Source organism: Sturnira hondurensis, unplaced genomic scaffold (genome assembly GCF_014824575.4).
Source record: "Sturnira hondurensis isolate 20B ecotype Veracruz unplaced genomic scaffold, ASM1482457v3 Scaffold0003090, whole genome shotgun sequence".
Taxonomy (NCBI): domain Eukaryota; kingdom Metazoa; phylum Chordata; class Mammalia; order Chiroptera; family Phyllostomidae; genus Sturnira; species Sturnira hondurensis.
In genome coordinates this window covers 1,431,050-1,445,314 of record NW_028075721.1, presented here as the reverse complement: position 1 = coordinate 1,445,314, position 14,265 = coordinate 1,431,050, and the positions used below count along the sequence as shown (strand labels likewise).

General features: G+C 53.9%; 1 protein-coding gene and 1 pseudogene across 2 annotated transcripts; both read left to right on the top strand.

The window, feature by feature from the left end:
• The first annotated feature begins 1,126 nt into the window (after positions 1 to 1,126).
• PLA2G15 (phospholipase A2 group XV) lies at positions 1,127 to 13,958 on the top strand. 2 transcript variants are annotated; one of them, XM_037041436.1, is made up of 6 exons: positions 1,127 to 1,337; positions 4,650 to 4,806; positions 7,375 to 7,493; positions 7,727 to 7,825; positions 8,234 to 8,458; positions 9,948 to 13,958. In XM_037041436.1, exons 1-6 carry the CDS (start codon positions 1,223 to 1,225, stop codon positions 10,457 to 10,459), a joined length of 1,227 nt encoding a protein of 408 aa, XP_036897331.1. In that variant the 5' UTR covers positions 1,127 to 1,222; the 3' UTR covers positions 10,460 to 13,958. The 2 variants fall into 2 exon arrangements, with proteins under 2 accessions (XP_036897331.1, XP_036897332.1); XM_037041437.1 differs by having other exon boundaries at positions 8,359 to 8,458; positions 9,948 to 10,071.
• On the top strand, positions 12,365 to 13,958 carry LOC118983780 (latexin-like; annotated as a pseudogene).
• Positions 13,959 to 14,265: the final 307 nt, after the last annotated feature.

Sequence of the window (14,265 nt, the reverse complement as noted above, 5' to 3'; positions counted from 1 at the left end):
GAGATAGATGAACCTTAAAAAAGAAGAGGGTACACTGTCCACCAGTGCATTTCACTATAAGAACACAGGAGGGGCAGGCCAAATGGTGATTAGGTTCATTGAGGGTGTTACTGGGAGAGACTGGAAATGGTCAGTCACGGACCAAAAGGAAGGAAGGAGGGGAGGAGAGGGGAAACATCTAGAGGTCTTGTGACCAGCTGACCAGGGTGTGACTCACCCTTTTGAGGGAGTATGTGAAGGATCAAGACCTCCAGTTTCCAAACATATGGTCCAGCTCTCCCAGAGTGTTATGTGGTGCTGGTATATTACCGGCTGTTAAGTCTACCCATTCTGTTTGCCCCGGTTCTTTGCGCTGGGAGTCTGGATCCTCAGGTTTGCGTGTGCTGGGAGGACCCAGCACCCCTCCGCTCTGTTGCGGCAGAGGGCCAGTGCTTTATTGAGCAGGGTCAAGGTCCAAGCTCACTCTCTACCCTACCCTCGAATTGTTCCTTCTGTCAGGGTGACTTCATATTCTGCTCCCCTGAAAAGAGACAAACATCTCACTCAGAATCAAAATATGCTGACTTGGCCCCTCTCCGCCCCATCCTAACTCCGGCAGAAGGTTGCCTTCCTGGGGCGGGGTTGCTTGAACACCCCAAGTGCTTTCTGGGCACGATGCGAAGAACCCGTGTGGGGGATTGCGCAAAGGTCCTGGTCAGCTCCGGTCCCCTGAAGGCCCCCACACTGCCTCATGCTTACTTTCCTTCTTCCCCTTGCTTTGACGGGCGTCGCCCAGCCGTCCTGAGCACTGGACCGTGAATCGCCGCTCACTCAGGCTCGTTCCCCATTCCAGGTCAGGCAGGAGCCAGGAATTGGGGGTGAGGGCTGCGCAGCGTGCGCTTCGAGTGCGGAGAGCTGGGCTAGGCACCCAGCAGTGGGCAGCTGGGTCCTGCGGAGAGTTTGGAAGCCAACTGAACCGAGGTCGATCGATGCGCTCGGCTCGCAGAGCTGTCGAGAGAGCTAGTCTGGGAGGGTCTGGGGCGGGGCTGCCAGCTCCGACTGGGCGCGACACGCTGGAGGCGAGTCCTTATTGGCCGGTCGTTTGCGGGAGGTGGGTCCTTATTGGCCTGGTCGCTGTGGAGGCGGTGAGCGGCGGGGTTAAGCGCGTCGCCGCGGCCGGCCTAGGCGCGAGCCTGGAGCTCCAGGGATCCGCACCAGGGATCTGGATCCTCCACCCCACGCCATGGGTCCCCACCTCTGCCCTTACCGCGCAGCCTTGCTACCGGGGAGCCTCCTGTTCCTCCTGCTGCTCTCAGACCCGGCGCTTCCATCCGGACGTCCTCCCCCGGTGGTCCTGGGTGAGGGGCGCGTCCAGTCGTGGGTCCGTTCGCTCATGCGTCAGGCAGGACAGGGTGCGGGGATGAGGGAGACTGTCTTCTCGATTTGCAACTGCTCTAAGCATGAGGTGGGGGAAGTATGACTGACTTGTCACCTGGCTGGGTCCGTCCACCTACGGCCATACTGGTCGTGGGAGTGGTCAACCCATCTGTCACCTTCCCCTGTAGAATATGGAAATAAGTAGGAGGGTTACCGTGCCGGTGGTACATCGGTCTGTTTGTCCACGTAAGTACCAAACCTTGCCTCACCTTATCCCCATTTTTTAGGTGGAAAGACCAAGGCCCTTTGGCCCCACTCCTGAGGGCCGTTTTGGGGGGCAGGGTGACCTCGGAGTTGGCCCGCAGGGTCCTTAACGTTGACTTGGGCTTGTCTATTAAGCTGTTTCCCTGAACCCCTTCAGCCTCACAAGTTTTAGAGGGCATTACCGAAAGGAAACTCGTTGGGGAAAGGATTGCTGTCTTACTCTGCCACCAGGGCTCCCCCCTGACTTGTCAAATGGGTAGCACTGGGTCTGAGGGGGGAGGCCCTGAGGAATATGAGGATGGCAAAAGACAGAGGTAATCCCTGGCTGGTGTAGCTCAGTGGATTGAGCTCCGGCCTGTGAAGCAAAGGGTCATGGGTTCAATTCCTAGTCAGGGTGCATGCCTGGGTTGCAGGCCAAGTCCCCAGTAGGGTACACATGAGAGGCAGCCACACATTGATGTTTCTCTCCCACTCTTTCTCCTTCCCATCTCCTCTCTCTAAAAATAAATAAATAAATAAGATATTTTTTAAAAAAGACAGAGGTAAGAGGTGGGACACTGGGCACAAGCAGATGTCAGGGAGCATGCCTTTATTCACATCCTCCCAGGCCCTCTGGAACTAAACTATGTTGGGGCTAGGTGACCTCTTCTGCTTACCCACTTCTTGATCCTGACCCCTGGCAACTGTACAGGAGTCACAGTGTTTCCTTGTGGTGGTGGGCAGGGATGAGATGTCTGTCTTGGGGGCCTCAGATGCCTCAGGCAGGCTGTCACTGCCACCCAGAGCTAGTGTGTAGGTGACCAGCCGGGACTCCTGAAGGCAGAGGCATGGTGAAGTGTACTTGAGTCTGCATGATCCCCATGCTCTTTCTTTCTTTTTTAAGATTTTATTTATTTATTTTCAGAGAGAGGAAAAAGGAGGGAGAGAGGGAAAGAAACATTGATCAGTTGCCTCTCGTAAGCCCCCTGCTGGGGACCTGGCCCATAACCCAGGCACGTGACTGGGAATCGAGCCAGCAACCTTTTGGTTCTTGGGCTGGCACTCAGTCCACTGAACCATACCAGCCAGGGGCCCATGCTCTTTCTACTGAGAGTATTTTAATGGGGATGATACTGATCACAGAAGTGTAAGGTTGGCCAATACTTTGGTCCCAAAGGGTCCCCCAGGAGCTCTGAGATAGTAACTGCTTCAGAAGGGTGCTGGGCCCAGCTTAACTGTGAGAATTGGGTAGACTGGGTCCTGCCTTCCCTAAGCTTGCAGGATGATCCCCAAAGATGAGGTTTGTGCCAGGCAAGCACAGAAAATCCACTGATGCAATCAGGAAAGGCTTCCTGGAGTATGCAACTGGAGCTGTGGCCAGGAGAGATCCAGGCAGAGGGAACTACAAATCAGAGGGAGGGTGGGAGAGTGGCCAGGGTGTCTGAAATGGAATAGTGGGGGTGGGAAGTAGGGGAAAGTGGATTGTGCAGGCTCATGACTGACTAGGTCATTCGGACTTTTATCCCAGGGCCCACAGGGAGTCTTGTGTCGGCCTAAGGAGTTCTCAGTAAAGGGGTGTGGCGATGGGAAGTTGTGGTCTGTGAAAGGCATCCAGCTTTTTCTCCTGGATTGGTGCTAACTCATTAAATCATTCACTTCTTGGTTATCCTAGGTCAGAGCAGAGGAGCCTCAGGCCTTACCTAGAGTTGCAGAGCAACTGGAATCTTAACCTGTCCAGAGAGTGAAGCCTTTAGCATTAATCCTAGGAAACCGCATGACTGACAGTGGACAAGCTGTTCTTGGTCACAGATTAACAGTCCGAGTGTGACCAGCTTCTATGGGTGGGACTCAAATCCCTGATGGAAGCGGAGGCCAGAGAAGCGACACGGAAGAAGACCCTGGGCAGGGCGAAGGGACTGTAGTAAGCATAGGTTGCCTCTCCCAGCCTCAGTCTCCTCATCTGCAAAGTACGCATAATAAGGATGTTCTTCTCCAGTGTTACTTGTGGTGAAGGGCACGTGGATGGCTGTTGTCCTACTTCTAGGCACAAGGGCTCAGGAAGTGACCACTGCTATTTTTAGAGGGCCCCACACAGCCTGAGCAGGGTGAAAGGCATCCAGGCAAAGGGGATCTGGTGACTTCCTCTTTCGGCCATTTCCTTTGGTGGAAACAGGGACCAGGGTCTCTGCACTCCCGAGTCCAGCTCACAGACATGTCATCCAGAGGCTGTCACGCTGGGGGTCCCCTACTTCTGCACCCACATCATGCAGCGGGGTGAAGGCAGAGGCTACAGCTGTCTCCTGTGGCTGCCCTAAGGACACTGCTGGTGCACTGAGAGCACATGGCCTCCACAGGGCTGAGTTCAGAGGCCGAGCCCAGAGAGTGCCCAGGAGTGCCAGCGCTGGTTGTTCACTCAGTGATCATGAACCCTAAATGGGGATGCACATGCCAGGTGTTGAGAGCATGGCGTGTGAGAGCAGGTGGGGCCTGAAAGGTCCCTGGGAAAGGTCACTTGGAAAGGCCTTGAATGTTGGGCAGGGAAGCAATGGGGACAGGTTTGAGTGTCACAAGGCCCCCCAGGACTTTGTAGATTCAATAGGTTGGTTCAGATAGAGATAAGTTATCCTTGAGGCCTGGTCTTCCCCACTCCTCATTGGGCTATGGCCGGAATGGTATGTTGTTTCAGGGTAGCCATCTCCAACTCTTGGTCCTGGTATGCCCGGATGGTAGGGCCCTCTGCAAGATCTGCCCTTTGGGGGCTCTGGCCTTTAGCACAGCCTGGAGACCTCGGTGGGTCAGCAGGTGCCAGTATGAGCTTCTTCCAGTGGTGTTTCTGTTCATTGCCTTCCTCCACGAGCCTGTCTTGGAGTGCTTTCTCTGGGTTCACTTTTGGTTGGTTAAGCGGCACAGTACTCTGTCCCATTTGCCACCCCAGTCAGAGTGAACCAGGCCCTGTAGCCTGAGATGGTGAAAGACCTGTGGGTTTAGGCCTTGAGGGTCTCCAGCCTGTCAGGCTCAGGACCTCATGCGTGCTCTGTGCCCTGATACAGTGCCTGGTGATCTGGGCAACCAGCTGGAGGCCAAGCTGGACAAGCCGAAGGTCGTGCACTACCTCTGCTCCAAGAAAACGGACAGCTACTTCACACTCTGGCTCAACCTGGAGCTGCTGCTGCCTGTCATCATTGACTGCTGGATCGACAACATCAGGTGGGAGCTGGGGTCCACACCGGGTGCTGCTCACCTAAAACTCAACCTAAAGAGACCGCCAGAGTCCCTTTCCATCACATCCCTGCCTCAAGAGACCTCAAGGTCACTGACCTTTCTCCCTGTCCATTTTCTCAGTCTGGTTGGCTCCACCTTTGCAGTCTCCCAACCAGAACTTTCTTCCGTTTCCCCCTGCTCTTTTTCCTACCCTCCACAATCCACGCCTTGTGCTTAGCACCCTCCCTGTGGTTTCTAAATTCCAGCCCCTGTTTATAGCCTTAACAAGGCCCACACCCCGGCCCTTGCCTCTGGCTGGGCCACACCTGCCCCTCCAGCTGCTTGTTCTCTGAGGAATGCCATGTCTCCAGGCGGATGCTGTTCTTTCAGCCTGGAATCTGTCTTACACCTTTTGCCTGATAAATTCCCTCCATTCACCTTTTAAATCCAGAGCCAGGTCCCTCTAACACTCATCAAACCTTGTTTCTAAGGCTGTTTCCCAATAATAAGAATTACTGCTTATTGAACAGACACTGGACATTTTACATACTTTATTTCACTTAGTCTTCTAGCAACCCTCCGAAAGACATGCTGTTTGCACACCTGTGTTATAGAATAGGACGTCTAAGATCAGTTACAAAATTGCCAGGGTCACTCAGCTAATAAGGGGCAGGGCCAGGATTCAAACCTAGAGTTGCGTGACCCCGAGCTAAGTTCCCCCTCTCAGGCTGAGCTCCCTGAAGGTGGGGATGGTATCTCTCATTTTCGTAGCAGTAGAATCTGGAACACACAGCTGGTGCTCAATAAATGGGATGAGTGGACTCTAACAAATTAACGTGTGTCTCCAGGCACCCTGCCCATCCCTGTTGTTTGAGATTCCTGCTTGGTTGACTCTTTCCTCCTCTGGGTGTGTTTGTCACCAGAGTCACTTCTGGGCTGTTGATCTGCGTTTCTGTTTTTGTACCAGAGACACAGTCACAGTTACTACCAGTCGGAGTTGCGGACTGATGATGCCGAGAGGGGCTTGTCTCCCTCCATCGCTCCCCTGACCTGTTCAGGCTTTCGTTCAGCACAGAGCTGCCTTGGCTTTCCCGGACAGTTTTCTGCACTTTGCTAAGTGGCCATCAGGGTAGTCTATGGCTTGCCCTTGAGAGAGTAGGCTGCCAGTACTTATCATTTGGGTCAATGTTGGGAATCCCGGCAGCTTTCTGTGGCTGATCTTTAAGGCCAGGGGAAATGCAGGACCACCAGGGACTGCTTGTCTAGCCTGCGTTTTCTCGGGCACATTTGCATCCTTGGTGTTGGGGAGGCCAGAGTAGGGCTCCTGGTTGGCATAAGGCTTCCTCCTGTCTCCCACTGCCCCTTTCCTGTCATTTCTCCAGGCCTTGACTGTGCACCCACATAGCAGCCACTGAGGTGGGGAGGTCTCTCTGCCTGGTTCGGTTGTGTGTTGCTGTCACCATATCCTTTGCCCCATGGTGTATTTTGGTGGCTGGCAGGAGCTGGGTCCGTAGTGATGGAATGATGGGAGGCTGCGAAGTTAGGCTGTTTTCTGAGGTCAAGTGTAATGTTCATGGCAGAGCTAGGCCTGGTGTATCTCTCTCCCAAATAGACCTAAGACCTGCATTCTGGGGTGGGTGATCCCACTGAGGAGGGGGGGTCCTTGGGTCAGTCTTTAGAATGACCCTTGGTGGTGGGGGGCGAGGCTTCCAAAATTGCCTTTGTTTTGTGGGAGAGAAACGAACTTGCCTCTACTCTCAAGGTTCCTTTGGCTGGTCTAATAATCAAATAGATACGAGACATATTAGCAAGATAAAATAACCAAACTTAATACATACATATGTGCGGGAACCCCACATACACGAGAGAGTCAGAGACCTGCACATGCAAGAGTGGTGCAGAGACAAAGTGAACGTGGGTACATAAGACATTCTGAGCTAGGGTTGAGGTGAGGCGCCCTGGGCTTCCGTGGGTCATTACAGAATGATAAGAAGAACAGGCATTTGGTAAATAGAAGTTGGCTTTACCACAAAATGGTGGGTCAGAAAGAAATGATTGCTGATCAGCCCTGGCTGATGTGGATCAGTGGATTGAGTGCCAGCCTGTGAACCAAGGAGTTGTTGGTTCGATTCTCAGTTGGGGCACGTGCCTGGCTTGCAGGCCAGGTCCCCAGTGGGGGGTCACAAGAGAGGCAACCATGCATTGATGTTTCTCTCCCTCTCTTTCTCCCTCCCTTCCCCTCTTGAAAAATAAATAAAATATTTAAAAAATAAGTTATTTCTGATAATCTCTAATGGTGGGTAAGGCCCCTAATTCAAGTTCTAGGTAGTTAAAGGGAGGAGCAGAAGATTCCCGTGAGCCTGAAGCTAAAATTATCCTTAGCTCAAAATAATCCGCAGACATAATCTCAGATGACTAGCTCGGAACCCCCACAATGACTTTTTGGTTTCCCTTATACAACTGACTACACCTGAGGGTGGGCGGGGAGTGTGGCTCAGGACACAGGGCAGTACTGGGACATGCCCAAATTCAGTGCAAAGTCTCAGCCACCAGCTCAATATCCCTTCCTGACAGGCTGGTCTACAACAGGACGTCCCGGGTCACCCAGTTTCCCGATGGTGTGGATGTGCATGTCCCCGGCTTCGGGAATACCTTCTCCCTGGAGTTTCTGGACCCCAGCAAAAGCAGCGTGGGTAGGTAACCCTTGTCATGCTCTCCAAGGAATGGGGCTGGAGGTTCTGCTGGACTCCCGAGTGGGAGGAGCCACTCGGTTTGAAGAGGTAGCCTGTGAACTGTCTCTGATCAGTGTGAGCCGAGAATGCTCCTTCACAAACCTGGCTGCAGACCTCACAGCCTCCTTGGCAGGTGTGGTATATGTGGCTGGCACTGGCTATACCCTCTCTAATCCTATGACTTGTGTCTACAGGTTCCTATTTCCACACCATGGTAGAGAGCCTAGTGGGCTGGGGCTACACACGGGGTGAGGATGTCCGAGGAGCCCCTTATGACTGGCGGCGAGCCCCAAGTAAGTGGTCACTCTCGTCTCCTCCCTGAGGTCTTGGGAGGTGGGGATGAGAAGGCCACAGCCACCGCAGGCCCTGGGCTGTCCCCTACCCCTGGGCCAATGGCATCTAGCCCAGTAGTGACACTGGATGTGACCTATCACCCCTGGCCAATATATCCTGCCCCTCCCCATCTTTCACCCCAAGATTTAAGGGCCTCTGAGCCCTGGGGAGAGATAATTAGTCTGGGGAAGAGGAAAGAAGCCCCTTTGTTTCCTGCCTTCATTGACCCTGAGGGGAAACCAGGCCACTCCCACTTGGGTTTTAGCGTTCTCCCCACCCACCTAGTCCTGGGGCTGACCTGAGAATCTGTCAGTGGTTCAGGCCCTGGGACCCTTCCTGCCTGACTCCTGCTTGGCTCTGGCCTGCAGATGAAAACGGGCCCTACTTCCTGGCCCTCCGGGAGATGATCGAGGAGATGCACCAGCTGTATGGGGGCCCCGTGGTGCTGGTTGCCCACAGCATGGGCAACATGTACACACTCTACTTTCTGCAGCGGCAGCCACAGGCCTGGAAGGACAAGTATATCCGTGCCTTCCTGGCACTGGGTGCTCCCTGGGGGGGCGTGGCCAAGACCCTGCGCGTCCTGGCCTCAGGTAAGAGACTTGGTCTGGCTCAGCATGGGGGGCTAATACTGGGGGTGGCACCCTCTTTTTCCCTCTACAGTGTTCTCCTGGGGGGGCCGTTCTTTCTCCAGAATGGTATTCTTTTCCAAGAAATGTCACCTCTTAGTGACCCTTGTTATCTGCATAAGTTTCTTACAACATGTACAATACATGGTGGAGTGGCTCAGCTCTTGGTCCTACAGGTACTGCACGTGCACATGTGTACACACTGCACTCAGGCCTGGCTGGCTTTACTTGGTGTGACCCAGAGTTCTTAAGGGAGCCTTCTCCCTCTCTCCTGTCCCCATCCTCACCTTCCAGTCCCCATCTCTTTCCCAGAGAAGGAAGGCTGCACTACAGTTTCCCACTTACGAGCTACAGGTGCCTGTGTAGCAATCAGGAGCCTCTGTGGCAACACAGGGAGGAAGCAGGTGCAGCTCTGTTTGGGCCTGCTTGCTAGACAGTTGGGAAAGTCACCTTTTTTCCCCATTCCATTCCTCCCCAATCCGCCTGCCTTTTCATGGCTGTCAGAAGCTGCCAACTGCCTCCACAGGGCTTTGCTGCCAGTGCTAAGACTGGGTGTGAGCCCCACGGCCTCTCACTTGAGCAGCTGTGAGCCAGGGTGGTGCCAAGCATCTGATGAGCTTTCCTTTTCAAGTCACTGGTACTGCCTGACCTGCTTGTCGACCAGGTCACTGTGATCAGGTCAGACCCGGTGCCTCTCTCAGCAGTAACCCTGGGTTGCTGGGCAGCTCCCCAGGAGTCAGAGCTTTGCCTCAGATGCTAAAAAACTTTCTGGCCCTGGCAGTCTGGGAGCAGCATCGGGTGGCAGGGAGAGCAGTCATGGTCCCCTAGGTAGGGGCTTCTGTTTCCTCAGGAGTCTTGGAGCCAGGCCCCAGCAGGCAGTCCGTCAGGGAGGTAGAATGATGGGCAGCCATGGGTCCTGGGCAGGGCCTGAGGCTCCTGTTCCCAAGTTTCAGCTCACTCTCTGGAAGTCTCTCTGGCCGGTGGGTGTGTTTGCATTGTACTGTTGGCACTTGTGGGTGAGAAGGACTTGCGCTCTAGCATACTGGCTTCCCTTGTGTCTGAGGCCCTGGCTGCCCAGGTCAGTGACAGGCAGGTGGCTGGTATGAGGCCACGACTGGCTGGCTGCAGGTCTAAGCCTAGGCAAAAAAAATGTTTGCATAGCTTAATAAAGAAAGAATTGTGCCTCTGGGCTGGCAACCTGCTGATTTACTTTTGATAAGGTCAGTGCCCACATGCCTTGTGGGTGTGTGTTACCTAAGTCCCTGGTGATGAAATGCAGAAGGAAAGAAACAAGACTTGGGTGGGTGCTAGAGCAGAAGTAAAGGGAAACAGTAAAAGCTCATGCAGCCATGGGAGTTATCACGATAACAGTGTAGAGATGTTGATGTGTGGACAAGCTGCCCAGCCAGCCTGCATTCCTGAGCACAGACTGACTGGAGCCCTCTCCCTGCAGGGGACAACAACCGGATCCCGGTCATTAGTCCCCTGAAGATCCGGGAGCAGCAGCGGTCTGCTGTCTCTACCAGCTGGCTGCTGCCCTACAACTACACCTGGTCACCTGAGAAGGTCTTTGTACACACACCCACAACCAACTACACGCTGCGTGACTATCAGCGGTTCTTCCAGGACATTGGCTTTGAAGACGGGTGGCTCATGCGACAGGACACGGAGGGGCTGGTGGAAGCCATGGTGCCACCCGGTGTTCAGCTGCACTGCCTCTACGGCACAGGTGTCCCCACGCCAGACTCCTTCTACTATGAGAGCTTCCCAGACCGCGACCCTAAAATCTACTTTGGTGATGGCGATGGCACTGTGAACTTGGAGAGTGCCCTGCAGTGCCAGACCTGGCGCAACCACCAGGAGCACCAGGTGGCACTGCAGGCGCTGCCAGGCAGCGAGCACATCGAGATGCTGGCCAATGCCACTACCCTCGCCTACCTGAAACGCGTGCTCCTTGGGCCCTGACTCCTGTGCCAGGCAGGGCTGTGGGATGGCTTGGCCGAAGCTGCTTCTCTTGGCCTCCAGGGCTGCCGTGGCCCACAGGTTTGGTAGTTTGGGACTGACCTTCCTAGGCCATAGGTCTTGGTTGTGAAACATCTGCCATCAGGAAGTGCTATTTCTTACACTCTCTCTGGGGGTGAAGAAGGAAGAAATAGCCTGGACTCACTCAAGGGACTCTTAAGGGAAAGAATGCTGCTGCTGATGGAATCAGTGTGACCTCAGGACTGGCTGTACAGGTGGATTGGCTGGCATCTGGATCCAGTCCCCAACTCAGGGGCCATGTGTTTCTTCTGTTTCACATTTGCCCACCAGCCCCTGGCCCCTCAGACATCCTATGAGGGATGTTACTGAGCCCTATGAGGGTCCCTGCCCCAGAGATCCCAGGGATGGGCTCCTGTTCCCTAGGGCGATCCCTCCCACACACTGGCCACAGGTGGCTGGAGCTGCTGGCTTCCCTGTGGCCCGGCTGCTCAGCAGCCTGACTGTAGCTTTCTCGGGGCAGCCTGGTTTCCCCTGCAGGCAGGGGTAGGTTGTTGTGTAGTCCGTGGTTCCCAGGCCCTGGGGCATTCACTCCTACCTCCCTCATTTCCAAGAGCCGAGCTCAGAATTGGGCAGCAGATGGCACCCCAGTTCTGCAGGCTGCGGCCCAGGAACTCTGATCCCCTTGGCTGGGTTATTGCCCATAGTATTGATGCTGGCTCCTTTCGCCCTGGGATTGTGCTTCAAGGTTGAGAGCAGGACCCAGTGCCATGGCCTTTTAGATGCTGATGAAGAAAGAAAACTCAAGAGTGGGCCAAGGCAACTCAGAGCTTCACTGAACTGCCCTCTTGCTAACCCCACCACCACATTACCACCCTACTGTAGGGTTTCTCTAGCACCCAAGTGGGCTGGCACAGGGCTGAGAGGAAGGGTTCCTGCCCATCTTGCCCAGCACCTACCTCCACCAGGCAGCTCAGTGGTGTTTAGTCTTCAGGGACTAGCTCAGAAACTTGAGTGGGCCCCTGTGAAGCCAGGTGCCTTGGAGCCCCTCTGCGGGTGACCTGTCTGCCTCAGAGATGCTGCATGGGTCTTCCCCTGACAGCAGGGCTGGAGAGTCTGTATCTGCCTTGGTGGTGGGGCTCTCCAAGTGGGCCACCGCCAGAGGCCAAGACTTGGTTCTAGCCTCCAGAGTGGGGACCCAAAGCCACAGTCAGGCTGGAGTGGCTGCTCTCTCACAAGGGTTCTGTGGCACTGGATTTTCACTGTTGTGAACATTACCAGCATCTGTCCCTCCCTTCGCTCCTGAGTGGTGGGCCCCATATCGGGCTCTGAGCAGGCTGCATCTCGATTATGGCAATAAAAGTATTCTGGACCCTGTAAAGTGCCCTGGCCTAGGCTACCCTCTAAGCATGAGAGGAGGGAGCTGGTGGAGAGGTCGGGGCCTAGAGAGGCGGTAATCAGAGGCTAGACCTTTCCTGGGGCCTTAATGGGTTGTCTCAGCACCGAAGCGTGACTCCTATGCACCACTTTCGGCGTCATTCTCCTGCCCTTTCTCCCAGGACCCAGTTCCCCTCCTAGGACTAAAAACCAGGAACTGAAACATTCGCGTTTGAATGCAGCCCCTGCGCCTGCCTGGTCAGCATGCTTCACATGCCACTCCAGATCTGGGTACCAGAAACAATCCTACAGGTCATCCTGGCTGGACTCCACTTCCCAGCTTCTTCTCTCTCAGCTTGCAGGTCTCAGCATCCTTTGAAGCAGCGTTCTTTTCAGGACACCGCCCTTCTACTCTGTTTCAGCTCATCTGCCCACCATCTCTCCTTCTTTGGGGATGGAGTGAGGCTGAGGGAGGAAGAGATCAGGCTGAGACTGGTATGGACAGAGGCCAAGATGGGCAGAGATGGACTGACAGACTGGGGGCACGTGGAAATGGACAAAGACAGAGAAATGGAGAGTCTGGTACTGAGAAACATGCATAGGGGTGGGGTCCAGGTGTGAATTCAGTGATGTGGAGCCCAGAGCCAGCCAGGGGGCCAGTTGGGGTGGTGGGAGCTTCAGTTCCTGCCTCTACAGGGCAAGGCCAGCCTGGGCTGCAGGCTTTGATACATGCTGGGAGCCACTAGAGGGCGCGCTGAACCCTCTCACGGCCCTAGTTACTGGCCAAACCTGAAAGAAGCATTGGCCCAGAGAGAGTGAGGATGCCTAAGGATACAGAGATCCAGCTGCTTCGTTGACCTTGGTAGAAGGATGACAACATGAAAGTGAGCAAATTGTCACTCTCAGGCTCTGCCCAGCCTGACTCCCAGCTTTGCCCTATGGGAAGGAAGTGAGCCAAGGCGGGGCTGCTGTCAGTTCATTGGAGAGACAGAGAAAGGGGGGCCTTGGGAAGCCTCGGGTGAGCTGCTGCTGCCCATTGCTCCCCTGTTTACAAGTCTCATGGCTTCCCTCAGAGTTTAGGAGATGCATGCCTGTGGGGGAAGAGGGAGAAGGTGTGTTCCCAGGAGAGAGAGCCACATGGGGTCCTTCAGCTTGAGGATTTTAAAGGCTGGGAGTTGAGGGCGACCTGGTTGCAGGCTGGGTGGCCGCACTGCACTCTGCTAAGCTTGGACAGACTTGTGCTCTCCCTACCGCCGCTCACCAAAGGTGGAGATCCCACCCATCCACTGCCCAGGCTCCAGGGTGGCCTTGGTGGTGCAGAACTGTGTCAACTACCATCAGGGGTTGCCCCCCACCCCAGGTGTTTCTGGTGCAGACAGTCAAACAGGCCAGCATGGAGGATATTCCAAGAAGAAGACATCAGTATTGCCTTACGTTTTCTGTGGAAGAAATGATCCAAAAACAAGTGACAGAGAACTGCACGGCTGAAGGACTTTTTCCTCCAGATACTGCACCAGAAGTCACCTTTACGTTTGAAGGAGAAATTGGGAAGAGCCCAGGTGAAGAAGATAACACATTTTACTAAAAACTCAAGTCCATGAAGGAAACACTAGAAGCACAAAATATTCCAGACAGTTTGGGAAATGGTATCTCCAGCAATGAAGCCAGTTCGACGTTTAGCCTGGGTTGGCTGTGATTATATAATATGGCAGGGTTCTACTGAAAACACATGGTATAAGATGATAAAAGTTCAAACTACCAGGCAAGTGCAAAGAAGTGATGACTTCACTGAGTTAGACTACACTATTCCACTTCATGACATTGTACGTCAGGAGATTACTCCTTGGCAAGTGCAGGCTCTCTGCCATTCACGGTATGGTACTAATGTAAAACGTTATAGGTGTCTGCCAAGAAAAGCACAACTGGGAGAATCGAGGACCCTGATACCGGATGAAGTGTTAGTATGCCTGTTAATGGTGTGTATGTCAGTCTCCATGCTATTTAGCCCAAGGGGCCAAACAAATCCCTAAGTGTCACTTTGTATAAATGTCTTGATTTCAGCACAGAACTGTATAGTTTCCATAATAAAGAGTGTCGTGATGTAAAAGTGTCTTAAGTAATAGTGCTGTTTATATCCCATAATAAAAAGCTTCGATTCCGAAAGAAAGAAAGACAGATAGATAGACTAGGGGTTTAGGTGAGGTCTTAAGGGAGAATTTCAATAGCTTATTCATCAGCTTTTCCAGGTGTGTCCTTTCAGGGTTATCATCTCTGCCAATTGGTCCTAGAGCCTCCTGCCTGGTTTTACTGTTTTTCTGGGCCCGGAGGTGAAATACAAGGGAGGCCTAGACATTATCTCTAGGGAGGAGAGGTCAGGGAGTTCTAAACTGCATAGCCAGGGGACATGCCAGAGA

Excerpts from the sequence above, each read along its gene's own strand:
- PLA2G15 (XM_037041436.1), top strand. The coding sequence starts at position 1,223 with ATGGGTCCCCACCTCTGCCCTTACCGCGCAGCCTTGCTACCGGGGAGC. Across the intron at positions 1,338-4,649 it reads TCCTCCCCCGGTGGTCCTGG|TGCCTGGTGATCTGGGCAAC; the intron begins GTGAGGGGCGCG and ends GCCCTGATACAG. Across the intron at positions 7,826-8,233 it reads TGACTGGCGGCGAGCCCCAA|ATGAAAACGGGCCCTACTTC; the intron begins GTAAGTGGTCAC and ends TCTGGCCTGCAG.